Consider the following 12,749-nt stretch of genomic DNA (forward strand, 5'->3'; position numbering starts at 1 on the left):
AGATTTTTTAAATGTGGATGCTGATGTGGAATCATATGTAAGGATATTGTGCCCACATATAACTTACCTTTAAATTTATCTAAATTCTTATAAATATCTCACAGTTTTTGTTTGCTTGTTTGGCCATGTGGCACAGCTTGTGGGATCTTATTTCCCTGATCAGGAATTGAACCCAGGCCCTCCTCAGTAAGAGTGCAGAGTCCTAACCACCGGACCACCAGGGATTTCTCACAGTTCATTTTAAGGCAATAAATTGATTAACATGTTCACTTTAAAATATTGTTTCTAAACTCTTTATTAGTATCAAGTGGAAAGAATTTATACCTTTATTATAGTAAGAGGTAATTTTAAATTAAGTTATTTAATAACTCACCAAATCAGTTTCTTGTCACATAGGGTAACATGTTACTACCAAACAACTTTGCCTCTGGTCAAAGAGAAACAAATCATTGCACAAGGCTCAAAATTTTTGTGAAAATAAATATTTAGGAAAGTAAACCATAGATGTAATTAAATCCCAATGAAATACAATAAGCAATTATTGGAGAAGTAGCTATTACTCTGACCATCAAGTTTGGTATAAGAAGTAAACAGTTTAGCCCAAACTGCCCTCAGCCGGTGGGTCAGCCGGCTCTGTTATGGCGATCTGCAGCCCCAGCATCGTGATTAGCAATAACTAACCATCTTATGACCTAGATTTATTTTGTATACCTAATCATTATTCTGAGAATTTGGAAAAGGTGTTTAGTCCTCATGGACTAATTATGGACAGGACCGAACGTCTTGCTCAAGATGTGAAGAAGGAGATGGGAGGCCATCACACCGTGGCCCGCTGTGTGCTCAAGGGGGGCTACAAATTCTTTGCTGACCTGCTGGATTACATCAAAGTACTGAAGAGAAATAGTGATAGATCCATTCCTATGACTGTAGATTTTATCAGACTGAAGAGCTACTATAATGACCAGTCAACAGGCGACATAAAAGTAATTGGTGAAGATGATCTCTCAAATTTCACTGGAAAGAATGTGTTGATTGTGGAAGGTATAATTGACACTGGCAAAACAATGAAAACCTTGCTTTCCTTGGTCAAGCAGCATAATCCAAAGATGATTAAGGTTGCAAGCTTGCTGGTGAAAAGGACCCCTCGAAGTGTTGGATACAGACCAGACTTTGTTGGATTTGAAATTCTAGCCAAATTTGTTGTAGGATATGCCCTTGACTATAATGAATACTTCAGGGATTTGAATCACGTTTGTGTCATTAGTGAAGCTGGAAAAGCAAAATACAAAGCCTAAGATGAGAGTTCAAGTTGAGTTTGGAAACATCTGGAGTCCCACTGAAATCACCAGTAAAATTATCAAATGTTCTAGTTCTGTGGCCAGATGCTTAGTTGAGCTTACTGCATGTAACTTCTTAGAATTTTATCTGTTTTGTATTTTAGAAATGTCAGTTGCTGCATTCCCAAACTCTTTATTTGCACTATGAGCCTATAGACTATCATTTCCCTTTGGGTGGATTGTTGTTTGACTCGTGAATGAAAAACCTCTTAAACCACACCACTATTGAACGAAAATATTGAAATTGTATATGTAAAAAACATTTAAAGAGAAGAATATATTAGTTTTTTAACTGGGAAAGAACAGAAGTGATTGAATATTGTTAATTATACCACTGTGTGTTCAGAAAAGTAAGAAGCAGTCAGTTTCATATCAGTCACAGCACTTAGAAGTATCGTTATGTTGGATAAACCATATGTCCTGGAATTATTTTAGTAGGTGTCAGTAGTATTAACTGTAATTTCCCACTCGTTCAAATTATTTTTGGTGAATCTTTGTCAACAGATTGATCTGTATCTTTTAAATACAGATCAATAGGTTCCAAAAACCTACCAGTTTTTGAATTCCTCAACATAAAAATCCTTAAAATAAAGGCTGTCTCTTTAAAAGAGAAAAAAAAAGAAGTAAACAGTTTAACTTTATAGGGTTATTTATTAATTTTTTTTACATCTTTATTGGAGTATAATTGCCTTACAATGGTGTTAGTTTCTGCTTTATAACAAAGTGAATCAGCTATACATATACATATATCCCCATACCTCCTCCCTCTGTGTCTCCCTCCCACCCTCCCTATCCCATCCCTCTAGGTGGTCACAAAGCACTGAGTTGATCTCCCTGTGCTATGTGGCTGCTTCTACAGGGTTATTTATTAATCTTGCTGGAAATGATTCCCATGATTTTGAGAATGGAGACTCCATACTTCTCTTTAGATCCTTAGTAATAGGTTTAGAATATGGGAAACCCAAATTATACTAATCTCTTTATTCCACAAAAGTAGATTCCCTTCTTTGTTCTGCAGTATTTCACCAATGTGATTGTTTTTTATAAATATTGTGAGAATAAACTAACAAAGTAATATTTGGAAAGTTTTTCGAGCCCTTCGGACCACTTGTGACATCAATAATGGCAGGATTCTTTCCAAACCACAAGTGTTTCCTCTCAAAACTCTTCTCTATTTTTGTACCATCATTGCCTCTTCCTCTCTATTTTTAATAAGATTTATTTCAAACTATGAAATGCATGGTTATTGTAGGAAATTTGAATAATAAATAAAAGTAAAAATACCCATAATTCGATCAATTTTTCCTCTAGAATTTTGATGAAATAATTGCAGTCTGAACAAGATACGTTACTTTTTTTTTCAATGCTAGGAAAAAATCTTTAAAAGAATTCACGCATGCAAAAAAAAAAAAAAAGAATTCACGCAGGCTTTTGACAAATTTGGTTAACACTCATGGACCATTTTATGGTTAATTGCATCCACTGGGAAAGCAATAGAGGTATTATTGCCTCACAGATACAGTTGAATTCAGAAAATTAAATGCTAGCATGATTTCACTCCATTGTAGGTATTTCTTCTTCACAAATATCATTTTAATAGATGTGTCAATGATAGCTATCACTTATAGAAAGCCTTACTTAATGATATAATCTTTACATCAACCATAACAGTAAATTAGCACTAGCCTCACTTTACAAAACAAAGGTTTGAAAGCAACCTCATAGCTCTTAGGTGGTGAAGTGAGAATTTGAGGGGATTTGAACACTGCTCTCTCTGCTTCCAAAGGCATCCTTTCCACTACAGTCCAACACCTCACCATGAATATCATAATCTGCTTAACTAGGTCCTGTGGTTGGGCATTTCAAATGCTCCCCCCACCTTTTTTCTTTTTTTTTTAACTAAAATCAATAATGTTAGAAGTAATATCTTGGAGTATGAAACTTTGTTTTTATGATTATTTCCCCAAAATAGAACTTAAAATCTGGATTAGTGTGTTAAAGGCAGGAATATTTTTAAGGCAATTTGTACACGTTGTTAATTGCTTTCCTCAGTGAGACTGTTCAAATTATAATCCAGTCAGCAGAGCATGAGGCTTCCTGCTCCACTGTGCTCTTTATAAAAATCTTGGTTAATTTAATAGATCAAAATTGACTCTTTGTTGCTAAGTTTAAAATTGTTTTGGTTGCTATAATTAACTGTGTTTTAATACATCAATTCTCCATTCTACAGAGTGAAGGCTGGCTAAGTCTTTGAACTAGAAATGGGAAGATAGGGGAATGGTCTTTAGACTTTTTATTCCCTTTATTCATTCAATGGTTATCTAGTTCCTATTCTAGGTCAGGCATTGTGCTAGTGTTCAGGATATAAAGATGAAAGCCCATCCCTGACCTCAAAGAGCTTGTGAACTAGCAAGAGAAACAGACATAAATAGACTGTAGTACAGCGTGACTGGCACTGTGACCAAAGTAACACAGAAGAATATGCTTTGAGAAACACAGAGGAGGGCACTTAAACCAGCTTCAGGGAGGTCCTAGAAGCCATTTTGGAGGTGCTGAGGGCTGAGCTCCACCTTGAAGAGAAGCAGAAGTTAGCCAGCTTTTTCCTGACATCCCCAACCAGAATTAATTGTTTCCTCATCTATGTTCCTTTACTAAAATATAGTGTACTTATTTGTTTCCATGTCTCTCGCTTGGCTGATCTTCTTGGTGGGGAGGGACTATATCCCTCATTAGCTCAAGACAATGCCCCAAAATGAGTAGGAATGCAATTAACATTTGTTGAATTATTTTGAAATTCTACCCATATAGCAATTTCCTCCCATACCTTCCTCTTGACATTTATATAAATATGTGTGGTTTTTCTTTATATTGTAAAAATAATACTGTTCATCACATACCCATCAGAATGGCTAAAAGGAAAGCATGGAAAATGACAAGTGCTGGTGATGGATTTGGAGCAACAGAAATGCTCATACATCACTGGAGGCAGTAGAAATTGGTACAGCCACTTTGGAAAAGTGGCAGTATCTATTAAAGCTGGGTTGTACCTCATAAGCCAACAATTTCATTCCTAGAAACAAGTTCAACACAAATGCATGCATATGTTCACCACAAAGCATATTTTCACCAAAAGCAGCACTACTGACAGTAGCTCCAAACTAGAAAATACACAGAGGCTCATCAGCAGTAGAATGGATAAACTTATTGTGGTATGGCCACACCGCAAGGAAAAGGAATCTACACTTAACAATATGAAGGAATTTCATAAGAATAATTTTGAGGGCAAAGAGCTAGTGTTTTTTTTTTTTAAGCACTTATTGGATGATTACTTTTATATAAAGAATAAAAATAGGCAAAACTATTCTATGCTATAGAAGTCAGGAAAGGTCGGTTAGAAGTGGAGGGTTAGTCACTGTAAGGGAATAGGCATGGAGAGCTTCTGGGGGTGCTGGTAAGGTTCTGTTTCTTGATCTGGGTTTTGGTTACACCTGTATATTCGGTTTGTGCCCTTTTCTGTATATGTATTATACCTAAATAGTTTTTTTAAAAAATATGTCTTACTGGAGAGAAAGCTAGAAAATACATAATGTTTTAAAATTTTTAAAACATCCATAATCTACTACCTAGAAATTACTATTAACATTTTGGATTATTTCCTTCTAGTCTTTTTTTGAAGCCACAGTGCTTGTGCCATCTCCTCCCCCTCTCTGCTTCCCACATATCTACACACACATTTTACTAAATTAGGTTCATTCCTATTTAGTTTTACTTCTGTTTTTTTATTTTTACTTAAAGTTAATCCATATTATCAAATATTCGGGGCTTCCCTGGTGGCACAGTGGTTAAGAATTTGCCTGCCAGTGCAGGAGACATGGGTTCTATCCCTGGTCCGGGAAGATCCCACATGCCTCGGAGCAACTAAGCCTGTGTGCCACAACTACTGAGCCTGTGCTCTAAAGCCCGCGAGCCACAACTACTGAAGCCCTTATGTCTAGAGCCCGTGCTCTGCAACAAGAGAAGCCACCGCAATGAGAAGCCCATGTGCAGCAACGAAGACCCAACACAGCCAAAAATAAATAAATTAAAAAATAAAATAAAATTCGTTGCAAGCATGTTTTTAAACTGCTGCAATGTATTCCATCAAATATATATATGTAATATATGGTGTGTATATATAAAATATAATATCATAAATTCCTGGAAGAGAGTTGTGTGTGTGTGGCATGTATATATATGAAATATTCCTAGTATATAATAACATATATTCCTAGAAGAGAGTATGTGTGTGTATACACACACACACACACACACACACACACACAAACACGTATAAGCTACTGGGTCATGAACGTTCTATAAGCTCTGCCTTCATTCTGCATTTCCTTCCAGAAAGGTTGCATCCCACTGGCAAGGTTGTTAGAGCTCCTTGTATCACAGTCCAACCCCAGGTCATTTATTATTTTTTTTATTCGTTGTTAAAATGGTGGAGCTTAAAACAGAACTAAGGAATCCGTGGTTTTGCACCTGGCTAGGCGCTCCGCAGGAACGGACTCTCCCGCACTCCTCTCCCTTCCAGGGAGCCCCACGCCTCGGCCGTGCAGCGCGGCCGCGCGTGCGCCCGGGCCTCCAGCGCCCTCGATGCCCGGTTGCCGTGGGAACCTCAGAGCACCACAGCACCCGAAGACGCAGCAGTGAGCGGTACCAAGGCCAGAGCATGGAGCTGCCAGATCCGGTCCGCCAGAGGCTGGGAAACTTCAGCCGGACCGTGTTCAGCGACTCCAGCCGGACCGGGCCGGAGTATAACGAGGGTCCGGGTGAGTGGCGGAGTTCCCAGCGCAGGGCTTGTGGCCCTCGGAAGACCTGGCGCGAGTTTTGGAGCGGCCGGATTTTGCCCAGACCTAAGATGGCGGTTTCGCCTTCAGCTGGTTCTCCGCAGTGCGGGAAGCTCCTTGGAGGAGGGGCCAGGCCGAGGGATGGGGCTGAGATGGGGACCAGATACTCCGGCCCAGTAACCCAGCCGGTTCCGGGTTGATAGTGCTGCGGCCTGGCCGGCTAATTGCAAGAGGGGCGGCTGAGATGGCGCCGGCCTTCCTCAAAAAAGAATACAAAAGCCGCCTTCGCAGCCCGCGTCCGGTCCCTTGCCCTCCGAGAAGGCTGAGAAGGCCGACTTTGCTTTTCCTCTACGGCATTCGCCCTGGCTTTTCTGGCCAGGGTGGAGTGGAAACAGCCCAGGCAATCTCCTCTTTCCACTTACTATCCCCTACCCCAGTAAAATATCTTTTCCTTTTCTCCTTTCCTAGCAGAACAAGTACTTTCCACCACAAGTCCATTTTCTGGCAGAAGACATGGAAAGAAGTTTTATTTTAAACGCTATCCAATCCAGAGTGGCACCTGCCACTCTAGCAACGCCTTCAACAAAACTCGCACTCTCCCTGCCTTCTCCTTCCCATTCCCTATTTATACCTCTTGCCCTAAATCAAGTAACAAAATACCACGATGCTACATTCAACATGACAAGTGACAACGCAGTTTTCTGCAAAACAGTTTCCCTCTCTTAAATCATGATAGACAACATACTGTCAACCAAACCCACGCAGCTTTTATCACTGAACTGTGCTGGGAAATAGAAATCTTTTCCTCTTGCTTGGTTTAGGGATTTTTTAAAGGGGGCAAAGAAAAGTCATTTCCCATCGTTTCAAATTTTCACCCTGATTACTTGCCTGTCCTCTCAATTTAGGCCTGGTCTTGATTTAGGATGTACAGAGAAAAACATAATGTGAAAAATTAGGTTATTACGTTTTTGATTCTAAAGCCAAGGCACTAAAATCTGATGATGTAAAGTATCAGGGGTTTTCTGTAAAGGGTCAGATAGTAAATATTATAGAACTTGCAGGCCGTAGGTCTCTGTGGCAGTCATAGGTAATGGTAATTGAATAGACATGGCAGTGTTCCAATAAAGCTTTATTTATGGACACTAAAGTTTGAATTTCATGATTTTCAGTGTCACAAAATATTATTATTCTTTGATATTTTTTCCTCAACCATTTAAAAATGTGAAAAAACATATTTAGCTCACTTGCTATACAAAAACAGGCAGCTGGCTGGTAGTTTGCCCACCCCTGATTTATATTACATAATGTTTTAATTTAAATTCCGTTTACAGAAGTCAACTTGTACTTTTGCAGAATTTAGTAAATTCATGTCTTGTGCTTTCAAGGTTAATTTACATATTAACTTGATTTTCAACTGCATGATGGTAAGTTTGATCTGCTGAAATATAGACATAGCATAACTCTTAAGATGCTCACGTACAAAATTCTTAACATAAAAACTTCTTTGCAAAATTTGACGACAGTGTTTGCTCTAAAGGTATTAGAATTTTCAGCTTAACTAATTTACCACTATTTTTCCACATTTTCTTCCTTGTGGATCTGAATTAGGTTTGATTATTTGCACTGTAATTGCAAGCGTGTATTATGACCGCAGCTGACCAAGAGTTGTACTATTGTTATGAGAAAATCCTAGGCAAGTGAGTTACCTTCAGATTTAACAGAGTGTAAGAATGCATTCCTTTATCAGTGGTAATTTAATAAATGGGTGCAAGCAAAAGTAGACATAATAATCAGGGATATTCTTGGAGCTAAAGGAAAAACCTTGCTGTGAGAGACCATGATTATCTTATATTTTAAAACTGTTAAACGATAGATATAAAATACTCAGATGCGGAGAAAAAGACATAAAAATCTGTTTTTAAGAAATTTATTTTAGGGGCTTCCCTGGTGGCGCAGTGATTAAGACTCTGCCTGCCAATGCAGGGGACACAGGTTCGAACCCTGGTCCGGGAAGATCCCATATGCCACGGAGCAGCTAAGCCCATGTGCCGCAACTACTGAGCCTGCGCTCTAGACCCCGCAAGCCACAACTACTGAGCCTGTGTGCCACAGCTACTGAAGCCCACGCGCCTAGAGCGAGAGCTCTGCAACAAGAGAAGCCACCGCAATCAGAAGCCTGCACACCGCAACCAAGAGTAGCCCCCGCTAGCCACAACTAGAGAAAGCCCACGTACAGCAACGAAGACCCAACACAGCCAAAAATACATAAATAAATAAATAAATTTTAAAAATATATTTATTTTAGAGCCTTTGTAAATTCTTTCATTTAGAGCAGTGGATTTCAAAATATATATCTGCTCTTAAATTGTTGGAATTTAGTCAAATTTAGGATGCATTTGTAGGGCCCAATTTTAAAAATCAAATTCTTAATTTAGGACCCTTCTCCCTTATATGAAAGCAAAAGGTACTATGTAATCAGCCTTAGATAAATGAAACTCATGTATCACGAATGGCTACACTGGTAATGCCCTTATAATAGTATGTTTTCATTCATTCATTAATGAATTTATTCTTTCTGCTTATGCATATTTGGTATTTTCCATGTGTAAAGCAAGATGCTAGGTTCTGTGAGGGCCTCAAATTTGGGTAGAATGTGGTCTGTGCTTACAATGAGCCTGTGTATAAGTAAAAGAGAAGGAAAAAGGACTCATTTATTGAGTGCCTGCTAAGTGCCAGGCATAGTGCTAGGGTGAAGTAATTTATATTATCTTTAATCCTCACAAGCAACCTGTGAGGTAATTTTAATGTTACTGTTTTACAGGTGAATAAATTAAGGCTCAAAGAGGTTAAATAATTTATTCCAAGTCTGGCATCTAGAGTTCTGAGGGAGTTTGGGGAACTCCGGGTTTACTTGGACTCCAGAGCTCATTGTCTCTTCAGTAACCAGATTGTGTCTCAAGTGAGGGGAGTGTGGCTCTTTGCTAACACTTCTTACACACAGGTTAGAGTGATAAGTACCTAGAGGGAAAAGAGATTTCTGCTGTAGTGGGGGAATGGGCTCGAGAAAGGATTTATGGAAAAAGTGGCATTGAATTGGATATGAATGAACAGGTAGGATTAGGATGTGCTGAAAAGGGGTGTCTGTTTAATTATAATTTGGGGAGATTAGATTTTGCATGAGATTAGTTTATATGTGAGAGATTAGTTGTTATGTATTTTATGTGTTCATTTCATAGGCTCTTTACACAGAACTCTACAGAGGAGGTAATGATGATTGTTATCTGCTCAATAGGATTCATATTGATATTCCACATTTAATTTATACCAGTAGTATGCAAAAAAGTCAGCAGACTGTAATGGGAAAATGATACAGTAATTGAAAAATATGAAACATACCCCCAAGTAGCCAACATAGGAACTAAATAGTATTATGATGACTATTTCCTTTCACTGTCAATGATTATAAATAGGCTTAAAATTTGGAGTTTCGTTAAGCTGACGCTATGGTTATTAATTCTAAGGAACTAAAGGACGTATAGGGCAGAGACCAGGGTTAAGAGTTTGTTCCTTTTCTCTCTCTTTCTTCCGTAGATAATGAAATGGTTTCCAGTTTGGCATTGCAGATGTCACTTTATTTTAACACTTATTTTTTCCCACTTTGGTGGGTGAGCAGCATTATGATGCTTCAGATGAAGGTAAATCTACACTTTACTACTTCTGCTGAGGTCTCTTGTGCCATCCCTGGCATTGTTACATTGTCAATAAAGTTAAAGTTCTTCATATTTTTTTAAAATCTCAGGTCAGTCTTACTATATGTGAAATTTTATGAACATGTTTATTTTTGTTTTTTTAGTATTCAATCTTGCCTGATTACTACAGATTCATTGTGGTCACCGTTATCATCCTAATAACCTTAATTGAAGCTATCAGGTTGTATCTGGGCTACATGGGGAACCTGCAGGAGAAGGTAGGCTCTTTTTTCCTTTCTCTCAGTGCTACACATAAATGCAGTAAGATTTTCCTAACAAGGAAAAGGCAGTGAGATGTGGTGGAAGGAGCAAAGGCCTGTAGTTAAGGCCTAGCTCCAACTTCACCACATCTGTCACTGTGGTCTGTTTGCTTAATCTCTTGAGCCTTGGTTTCTTCACATATAAAATTGGGGAAATATTTACTTCACAGGTTTGTTAGGATTAAGTAATTTATGTAAAGTACCTGAACATAGTAAACACTTAAGAAGTGATAGTTTTCCCTCTTCTCACCAGTCTTGGAAAATACTTGGTCAATTAAACATGATTATTTAGATCCTGCATAAGAGAATGGGGGAAAATGATAAACTCATTTCCTCTGCAAGGCTCATGTTTTCTGAATCATCATGCTGCCTAAGCATTTACAGTTACCAGAATTTAGGGATAATCCCTAAAGATTTCTGTGTTCTTTCAGGCCCTTCATAAGGGCCTGTCCCAGCCTGTCCCACTGTATTTCTTGCTTTTTCCTAATCCAAGCATCCATTCCAAGCGATGTGTTGTTTCCCAGTCATACTCATTCCACGTCTTTGCTTACTTAAGTTCTTGCCTCTTCCTCCTTCTACCCAACTTTAAAAGCCTACCTCCTTGAATTCTGTCTTTTACCTACCCTACTTACCCTCTTGTCTTATTTCTTGTAGCATTTAGTCTATAATGCTAAGTGGTGCATTTCATTATTCACTATAGTATTCTAGGACTGTCACATAAGTAAGTTTTCTCTTCCGGTCTAGACTGTAAGTTTTCTGAGGACAAGGACCATGTTGTACTCCTTTTGATTTACAGAGCTCAAAATGTATGTTCACAGTAGTGCCATCAAGTAGTATCACTTGCTTATGGATACAAACAGAAGACTGTACTTCACTGATCTGATACTCATCACGTGTGTCATTGCAGGTTCCTGAGTTGGCTGGCTTTTGGCTTTTGAGCCTTCTACTGCAGTTGCCTTTAATTCTGTTCTTGCTCTTCAATGAAGGCCTAACGAATCTGCCCTTGGAAAAAGCAGTACATATCATCTTCACTATATTCCTTACTTTCCAAGTTGTTTCAGCATTTCTTACCCTAAGGAAAATGGTAAATCAGTTGGCAACTCGTTTCCACCTCCAAGACTTTGACCGGCTCTCTGTGAGCAGAGGAGACATGAGAAGAGTGAGATCCTGTATAGAAGAGATTTGACCCAGTGCTGTTGAGTGAAAAATCTGAAAGATCATTCTAGAAAACTGCAGGAATTAGGAAAACACCAGAGGGCTAGCACGAGAAAAAGGATAAAGCAAGTGTTCTGAACTGTATGCTCTCTGGCTCTGAAATTCCAAGGTTGGGGGCAATGATAAGACTATTTGTACATCACATGAAAGCAGTAAATCAACCCTAAAGCCTACGTGTTGTCTACCTGATGTCAAATATCTGAATTTTTTGTTGTTGTCGACTTTTTCAGGTGTGTAAAAACCTGTATTGGTGGCATTACATCTTTATTGTAATATTTCTAGTTAGTACCTATAACTAGAAATGTGTATATTTCTTTTAATCTTGTTGGCTATCTATGTGTTGGCAGTATGTCTGAAGCACATGGAAATGCTTGTCAGTATTCTGATGTATTAGACTACATCTGTAAACTAAGACACCAGATTTTCATGTCTGCTAGGGTCTTAGCTGTTATACTGAGGTTAAGAAGAAACCAGGTGGATTATCATGCTATTTAAGAAATGTTTTTATTCTAAAATTGTTACTTTCATAAAACCGCATTCAGGGACTTCCCTGGCAGTTTGGTGGTTAAGACTTCGCCTTCCAGTGCAGGGGATGCAGGTTTGATCCCTGGTCGGGGAGCTAACATCCCCCATGCCTCACGGCCAAAAAACCAAAACATGAAACAGAAGCAATATTGTAACAAATTCAATAAAGACTTTAAAAGTGGTCCACATCAAAAAAATCTTTCAAAACAATAAATAAGTAAATAAAACTGTGTTTGGCACCAAGGGGGGAAAACTGCAGTGGGGTGGGGATGGTGGTGTGCTGAATTGGGCGATTGGGATTGACATGTATACACTGATGTGTATAAAACTGATGCCTAATAAGAACCTGCAGTATAAAAAAACAAACAAAACAACTAATACTAAACTTTCATTGGGTTATTTGTATGGAAACATGTTAATATAAATGTTTCAGACATTACATGAAATTTCTAAAAATCTTATATTTGTATTTGTATGGAAATATGTATGGAAATATGTTAATATAAATGTTTCAGACATTACATGAAAAAAAAAAAAAAAAAAAAAAAAAACAAAACTGTGTTTGGTATTTATGGCGGTGGTGTGTAAAATGTCTTTACAATAAGGTATAAAATATTTATGTTAAAGTATCTGTAGGAATCATTCCTGTCTTGTACAGTTCTTTTGGGCTGTGGGTTTGTTATTTTTATTACAGAGTTTGCTTGGGTGTATCTGAACATTATTTTTAAGTGACTATTGGATTGTCTTAAGGGATATAATATTTTCTTTCCTATAGGGAAATGTGCCTTTATAAGTAATGTATTTTACTGAGAGATAGTTGTAGCTACCTTA

At 38.2% G+C, this 12,749-nt stretch overlaps 1 protein-coding gene and 1 pseudogene across 1 annotated transcript; both read left to right on the plus strand.

The window, feature by feature from the left end:
- Positions 1-638: 638 nt before the first annotated feature.
- On the plus strand, positions 639-1,295 carry LOC132376812 (hypoxanthine-guanine phosphoribosyltransferase-like; annotated as a pseudogene).
- A 4,702-nt stretch (positions 1,296-5,997) lies between these two features.
- On the plus strand, positions 5,998-12,306 carry TMEM17 (transmembrane protein 17). Its single transcript, XM_059942671.1, has 4 exons — positions 5,998-6,151; positions 9,761-9,864; positions 10,023-10,136; positions 11,086-12,306. The coding sequence occupies exons 1-4, from the start codon at positions 6,052-6,054 to the stop codon at positions 11,362-11,364; spliced, it is 597 nt and encodes a 198-aa protein (XP_059798654.1). The 5' UTR covers positions 5,998-6,051; the 3' UTR covers positions 11,365-12,306.
- Positions 12,307-12,749: the final 443 nt, after the last annotated feature.

The sequence above is a fragment of the Balaenoptera ricei genome, chromosome 13 (assembly GCF_028023285.1).
Source record: "Balaenoptera ricei isolate mBalRic1 chromosome 13, mBalRic1.hap2, whole genome shotgun sequence".
NCBI lineage: Eukaryota > Metazoa > Chordata > Mammalia > Artiodactyla > Balaenopteridae > Balaenoptera > Balaenoptera ricei.